This window comes from Primulina huaijiensis, chromosome 5, assembly GCF_012295235.1.
Source record: "Primulina huaijiensis isolate GDHJ02 chromosome 5, ASM1229523v2, whole genome shotgun sequence".
Classification (NCBI taxonomy): domain Eukaryota; kingdom Viridiplantae; phylum Streptophyta; class Magnoliopsida; order Lamiales; family Gesneriaceae; genus Primulina; species Primulina huaijiensis.
This window is the reverse complement of record NC_133310.1, coordinates 6,922,825-6,930,310: the sequence shown is the minus strand read 5'-3', so window position 1 is coordinate 6,930,310 and position 7,486 is coordinate 6,922,825. Positions and strand designations below refer to the sequence as shown.

The 7,486-nt window shown below is 35.2% G+C and overlaps 1 protein-coding gene across 1 annotated transcript; it reads right to left on the bottom strand.

Annotated features, from left to right (window-relative positions):
- Positions 1 to 277: 277 nt before the first annotated feature.
- Positions 278 to 4,706, bottom strand: LOC140976569 (hydroxyacylglutathione hydrolase cytoplasmic). Its single transcript, XM_073440807.1, has 7 exons — positions 4,574 to 4,706; positions 4,323 to 4,445; positions 3,670 to 3,831; positions 3,173 to 3,251; positions 1,151 to 1,264; positions 732 to 908; positions 278 to 502 (listed from the first exon to the last, which is right to left on the bottom strand). Exons 1-7 carry the CDS (start codon positions 4,618 to 4,620, stop codon positions 428 to 430), a joined length of 777 nt encoding a protein of 258 aa, XP_073296908.1. The 5' UTR covers positions 4,621 to 4,706; the 3' UTR covers positions 278 to 427.
- Between the last annotated feature and the right edge of the window lie 2,780 nt (positions 4,707 to 7,486).

Genomic DNA, 7,486 nt, shown 5'->3' with positions numbered 1-7,486 from the left:
TAACCTACCCCACCCCGCTCAATTCAACATAAAATCAACTACATCCGTTGGATCGACTAAGCCCACCAAGTAAAATAGACGAGTTGAGTTGATAATTATGAAACCAGCCAATGTGTCAGACACACCGCCACGGGTTGCAGTACATGCAAGAAAACTTGTATCTAATGAGCGCACTTACCTTTTCATGTATTTAACACTTCAAAAATCTCAATTGAATTGCTAGATATCGATAAAAAGACAAATTAAATGGGTAACCATCGATTATCGAAAAATTGAATTCCATGTCAAACTCTGTTGTTTTTTCAAAACTTGATAATTTTATTACCACATCCAACGGCAAAATATAATCAAACTAAGTTGCATGAAGTACTTATTATTATTATTATAACAAACTTGCATGTCTCATGAAATACAAGACATTGGTAGATCAACCTCTCCAGTTATCCTTTCGCTGTCTTATTTCTCGAAGGGCTTCAACTGGAGACGTGCACCCAACTTTTCCCTGCACAACCAAGTTTTTTATGAAAAAATATGCCTGGTTTGCATTAAAAGTTGAAAGATGCAAAACTAATTGGATGCAAAAAAAAAAAAGACTATCACACTCAAGCCAGTCGGTGGCGGATGCAGATATTTCTAATAAGGGGAAACTAATGCTCGAAAAAATTACAATATTTTTCAACATGTAGAGGGGTGGGAATGGGGATCCATTGATACTGGCGGTAGGTCATTACCTGAACCTCGGGTAGGTCAACACGCATGAAGGGATTAGTCTCGAGTTCTTCTTTGATGCTTGAGGGAATGGTCGGGAGGCCCTCTTTTCTCTTCTGCTCAGCCCATGTTAATTTTTGGGACGTCTTTGCATTTTCTGGTTCTATCGTCAAAGCAAACTGCAAGTTCTTCACGGTATACTGTGGGCATTTAAAATAAAAATAAAAATTAAAAAACACAAGAGTTATCATGTTGACAAAAAACATAACGTTGGTTCAAGTTCTGTTGAATTACTCCGTCAGTCCCAAATTTTGACATTAGAAATCAGAATAAAAAAGAAATCTGGTGGAGCATGATCATAATTAAGCATGGATAGGAGTTTCTGCTTTCGGTTGAGTCTCAAGAAGCTAAACGTTGGAAACTTCTTCACAACATTTCTCACCTCATGGCCACAATAGACTTGAGTTGGATTTGGCAAAGAACCGAGGGTAACACATAGTGATTGATACATCTGCTCAGCAGTGCCTTCAAAAAACTTCCCACAGCCAGCTATGAACTGTAGATTCATAACAAGGAGAAGAATGAGAATTATATTTGATTTCTCACAAGTCCGACACATACAGCAAATAAGTTTGCTCAGAGCCTTGTTTGCTTATCAGTATTCAATATTGTTAAATGTTGGTGCTGTTTCTGGTAAATTTAATCGCTATGGGCCAGAAGAGGAAAACATTGAAGGAGTTAAATGCACTTCAGATATCTTTGTATTTTATTTGGTTAAGTTGGTTATCAGCTTAGTTGATAGGCAATATAAATACATGCCGGAAAGCCAAGAAGTGTACAGTTCTAAAACTCTTCTCATATAGTGGAAATTGCTTTGCTGTTTGGCTGCCGTGGATGTAGGTTTCACAACTGAACCACGTAAAATCTTTGTCAATTTTTCATTCGTTTTCTAACTGTGATTCATACTGCTTACATGAGTGATTAATCTTTGATGTTCAATTCTGGGAGAATAGCAGAGTGAATTTGATTTGCTGAGAAAGTGTTCGAAGTGTATTCTTGAGCGACAATTTCCCAACAAGTGGTATCAAGAGAACAGGTTCAATCAAGAATGGCTACTACAAAGTTTGATCTTGAGAAGTTTAAGGGCACTAATGATTTCAGTCTATGGATAATCAACATGAAAGCGCTTCTAGGACATAGTGGTATGTCGGCTGCCATTAATGAAGAATCCTTTAGTGCCTTGGCAGACATGAAGAAGGCTACGGATATTGATTCGGAGGCACATAGTACAATCCTATTGAGTTTGGGCGATGAGGTGCTCTGAGAAGTCGCCAAAGAACAGACGGCACTCAAAACTGTGGAGTAAAATTGAGAGTATCTCAAGAAATCACTGGCAAATAGGCTGTATTTGAAGAAATCGTTGTACTCAATTCATAAGGAAGAAGAGAAAGATCTAAGGAAGCATATAGATGACATCAACAAGATCATTCTGGGTCTCAAGAACATCAACATCAAGATTGAAGAAGAGGACTACAAAATTCTCATATTAAGTTCTCTGCCAAAATCATATGAGCACTTCTTTGATACAATGCTATATGGGAAAAAAACACTGACCATTGCGGAAGTAAAGCCAGCACATAATTCAAAAGAATTGCAAAGGAAGTATGAGACTAAGGAGGAACCCAATGGTGAGGGGTCGATGGCTAGAGGAAGATCTATGAAAAGAGAATCAAGAAATTACAGGAGGTCACACGTTCGAAGCCTCGAAGTAAATGTAAATGTTTCATTTGCCACAGAGAAGGGCATTTCAAGAAGGATTCCTGGAAAGAAAATGGAAGAATCAAGAAAATTTCAAACAAGGTGGAGATGCAGCTACTGTAAGTGATGGCTATGAATCGTCAGAAGTATTATTAGCAGCAGTTTCAGAACCAAATGAAAATTGGATAATGGACTCGGGTTGTTCCTTCCATGTGTGCCCAATTCATGAATGGTTTCATGACTTTGTCGAAGATGAAACTGAATATGTACTCTTAGGAAATAATCAAGAGAGCAAAGTAATGGGGAAGCATTGGGTTGAGGCTAACAGATGGATGCAAAAGAACAATATCTGATGTTAGATTTGTTCCAGACCTAAAAAGAAATCTCATCTCTGTTGGGATGCTGGACTCAAATGGTTTCAATGTCAAGATTGAGGAAGGGACAATGAGGGTGCAGAAAGGGTCACTCGCTGTAATGAAGGAGTTCAAAAGAAATGGTACATTCTGGAAGCAAAGGCAATTGTTGGTTCAATGGATGCAACAGCTGGGAAACTGGACAAAACTCAATGCGAAATCATATAATGGTTATAACATCTTGCCACTAACCACATAAAATCTAAATTTCTAGTTTCCAACAGGTACATAATTCACAAAAAAATGTGAAATTTATAGCAACAGGCCGAAAAATGAAAATTTTTCCGGCTCACCAATGTGTCTCCAGTAAAGACAGCAGGATCCTCTCCCTCTTTGCCCGTGACGAAGTAACTTATATGACCCTTTGTATGGCTGAAATCCAAACAAAGAAACACAATGGCTAAAGAGATCAACAGAGTCACAATGATAAGATAAGGATTAGCATTAGTGGAAACACAGCACCCTTACATAGTCTATCAAAGCAATAAATAAAGAACATAATAAAGAGAGCACTTTCAGTAACAAGTTTCCATTGTAAGAAGAAGTCAAATGGAAATAAATCATTTAACAGTAATGAGATCAGAATGAATACATGTTTAATGTAGTCCTGGTGTGAATAGGACAAAACTAAGTTGCAAGATAAGTAACCAATTGAAAGCATGTGGTAATGTTATGAATGCTTCTCAATCAATGCATAACCGAACAGTACCATAAATTTCACAATGTCGAAGGAACCACCATTAAAGTTCAGTAAAGTACAGATCAGTGAAGAAAGCTAAGCAAAAATTACCATGGAGTATGAAGAGACAATATATTGATATCATCCCCAAGGGATAATTTATCGCCATTTTCAACTTTGTTAGTACATCCTTGTACATTATCAACAGAGCCACCATATATCTTAATATCGGGCACCAACTGCTTTATCTTGTCGTTGCCACCAGCATGATCCCTGTCAAATGCAATAAGTTTCTGTCAGCATATACACATGCATGAAACTAGGTATCAACTGGTAGGAGAAATTCAGCCTAATTCAAAAACTCTAATTTCACACATCAACAAATTATGGTCAGTAGATTCCGTACAAAATAAAATAAAAAATCCAAAATACTGAGGTTCTCTACACTGCCTTTCACCACACAAACGTGTTCCACCTTCAACGACTCAAATAAAAATTGAACTTTTAAAATGACACTTGCCTCGAGCTAATTTAAAAATAGAGTCTTAAGTGAAATTTTAGCCAATGTCAGCAAGGTGCAGATCAGCACGAGAAGACATCTCTCGAATGGAGAAACACACAAGATTTTTTATGCAAGTTTCGCCCTCCAGCGCCCAATCAGACAAAAACACAAACTTATCGCCTACAAAATATGAACCTGAGTACGGGAAAAACAACCGCACAAACAAACAATAGCTTCGAAAAACAGAAGAAAAGAACACAACCAGTGGTGATGGGTAGTGAGGACGAGCTTAAGGTCAACCCCATTTTCTTGAGCAACACTAAGAATCTTGTGAGGCTCCACCGGGTCCACTACGGCCCCTTGTTTAGTATTCTCCTCGATAATCCTGCAACCCGAAACAACAAAATTAAACAGTGCCGCCGATTAAATTTCCAAATCAACAGTTGATACAGTTTCCCTTCGGCCAAAAAAATGAAATGGGCTTTCTCTAATTCACGTGAGCAAAGCTAATACAGGTAGGAGTAGTTGTCCTCCAAGCAGGGGATGGGAAGAATCTTCATGCTTGATCGGCAAAATTCAGGGAGAAGAGAAGCTGTAACCGGCTTCAACTTGGGTGGAAGGTACTGGCGAATCGCTCATTTTATTATAATTATAATAATAATAAATATATAAATATACACAAATTCTATATTTTCTCTCTAAATTTTAATTATATTTTTTTATCCTCTACCCCATAGTCATGCAAAATTTCATGCTCTATTATATCTATTAGAGAAAGTCTCTTATGAGACAGTCTCACGAATCTTTATCTGTGAGATATGTCAATCCTAAAAAAGTAATACTTTTTCATGGATGATCCAAATAAGAGATCCGTCTCACAAAATACGATCCGTGAGACCGTCTCACACAAGTTTTTGTCTATCTATTATTATCCATTAGCGATGAGGTATCGTATTAATTACTTTTTGGTAATTTGGTCTTATCTTTTATCGAATTATAATTTACCTCCAAATAAAATTAGTTAATTTTTATAATTATGATATTATTTTTACTTTAATATATTATAATTTACCTCCAAATAAAATTAGTTAATTTTTATAATTATGATATTATTTTTACTTTAATATAAATTAAAGTAATCATAAAAATTTTTAACTCGATTTCTTTAAAAATAAAAATAAAAACTTTATAAGAATGCAATACATGCTCTTGAACGCCAGTATTTTATAAAGGTAGAATGTCACATTGACACACCAAAAATGGTCTTCCAATTATATTTTTTCATTGCCCATCATTTTATTGCTTTAGTTATGTAAACTTTTTGGTAAACTTCACATATCAATCAAACTTTACTCCAGCTTTTTCTCAACTTCTTATCCACCCACGACTCATATTTTCTTCAACCAGTCCCATCATGTTTATTCTCTCTCATCGGCTTTGTTTGTTTTAATACACAAAATCATTGCTGTATCATATGAGGTCTATCTCTATGTGGTTTACACAGGAATGGAGCCAAAAATTGGGGATGGGGGCAAAACAAATTTAGAAGGGCAAAAACAAATATTATGAGAGAAAGTAAAAAAAAAATACAAGTAATTTTAGATCTCTAATAAATGAAATTAAAAAATTTTCCTTGATCATTTTCTTGATATCTTCTAGATATACTTTTGATTCAAACTCTACCTCATTCTGGTGTAGAGCTATCTTGAAGAATTCTATTTCTTCATGTTGGAGGTCCTTATCTGCTCTTAATTGGAGTATTGTTTTCCCAAACCTTCTAGAATCTTTCATTTTTGGGTTCAGAAGTTTTCTTTTATCACCACGCTTCCTGTGAAACTAGATTGACAATTTTCTGTACAAAGTATCTCTTAGTCTCTGGACTATTATTTTGTGATCACACAGTGTTGTGAACACTAATCTTCTAGTCTCATTTTCTTGTGTACAGGGCCTAAACATTTGTAAGAAATTGTTTCCTAATAGAATGTCAGTTCCTGTATAATGAAAATAAATCGGTGATTTTTTTTACCTTTATACCAAGGTGTTTGTCTAGCACCTCCGATTAAATTTCTGTCATTTTAATCCCTTTACATAAGATTAAAATCCGCTTAAAGAAATCTCGGCCAGCAATGAGGTAATTCATCTTCCAATTCTTTTGGAGAAACTCCTCTTTTTGTTGTACATATTCCAGCTCCTGAATCAATATAAGCAGCAAAATATTATGCCTTATATTGTTCGTATAACATCCCCTCTGGGATGTATATCGAGAATGGGCCAGTGATCATTGGATTTTTCACATTCTGTCTTCATCCATGAACTTCATTCCATTTTCTAGATGTTTCCAAGGTTTATGTTCTTCGAAAAACTCTGGCCTAAGAACCAATTGATTTGGTTCTTTTCTTGGGATTCCTTTGATATGAACTTCCAATTCTCGAATGTTAATCATTTCTTAGTAAGTTCCTATCATAGGTTGTTTTAAATAGTATATGGTATTACAAGAAAATTGATTACTTTGTTTTGTAATATTAAATAATATTTCAACTTCTTTCCATCTTTCTGGACACCCAAGCCTTCCTATTGTCAAAAAGCTTTTTAGTACCTGTTGGGTTTCTTGGACACGTTTTTTCTCCACTTGTAGCTTGTAATTCTATTTCCTTGAGAAGACAATCTTCTTGGTTTCATTTTAAGACTTTGATTTCTCTGTAGAATCGGTTTTTCTAGGATCTGGATATCTGTTTTCTGTATTAATGGAAACTCAACCCTTGCTGGATAAATTACCTGAGCAACTTTCCCAAATATCTCAGGTATTTCAATGAACTCATTTCTAGTAAACAATTCTGAATGATGTGTATTAGATAGAGCATATGAAATTTGATAAGTAATAAAATATAGTCTATTGAAGTTCTAATGTAACATCAAAGATCGGCTTAAATCTTTATCTACCAGGTTTTAGGCAATCCTTGGATAAATTACTACTACAATTTTTCCTGTACAGATATTTCCTGAGATAGTTCCCATTGTTGAATCTTGAAGGTTACACATTTGTTTATCGAATATAGCAATATCAATAGGTGAATATATACCTTCTTTAAAAATAGCTTTTATCATAATCTGAATTGCTCCGATATGAATCCAGGATATGATTAGTGCTACTTATATATTGAGGTTTTGTAATTCCTTGTTAATTTCTCCAGAAGAAATTAATTGCATCTCCATTCTATTTCCCGTAAGTTCCATTGGAATGACCATTTCCCTTCTGAAAACTTTATAGATTAGATGATACTTTTTGTTTCTAGGCCAAGATTTCCTAAGAACTTCTCTACCTGTCCTACAGAGAATCTTTGATATCTCTGTAGACTAGGATTTTCTCTCATGATCTTTTAGATCATGTTATAAGATATTGTTGTCTGACTAAAGAAACCAGATAAG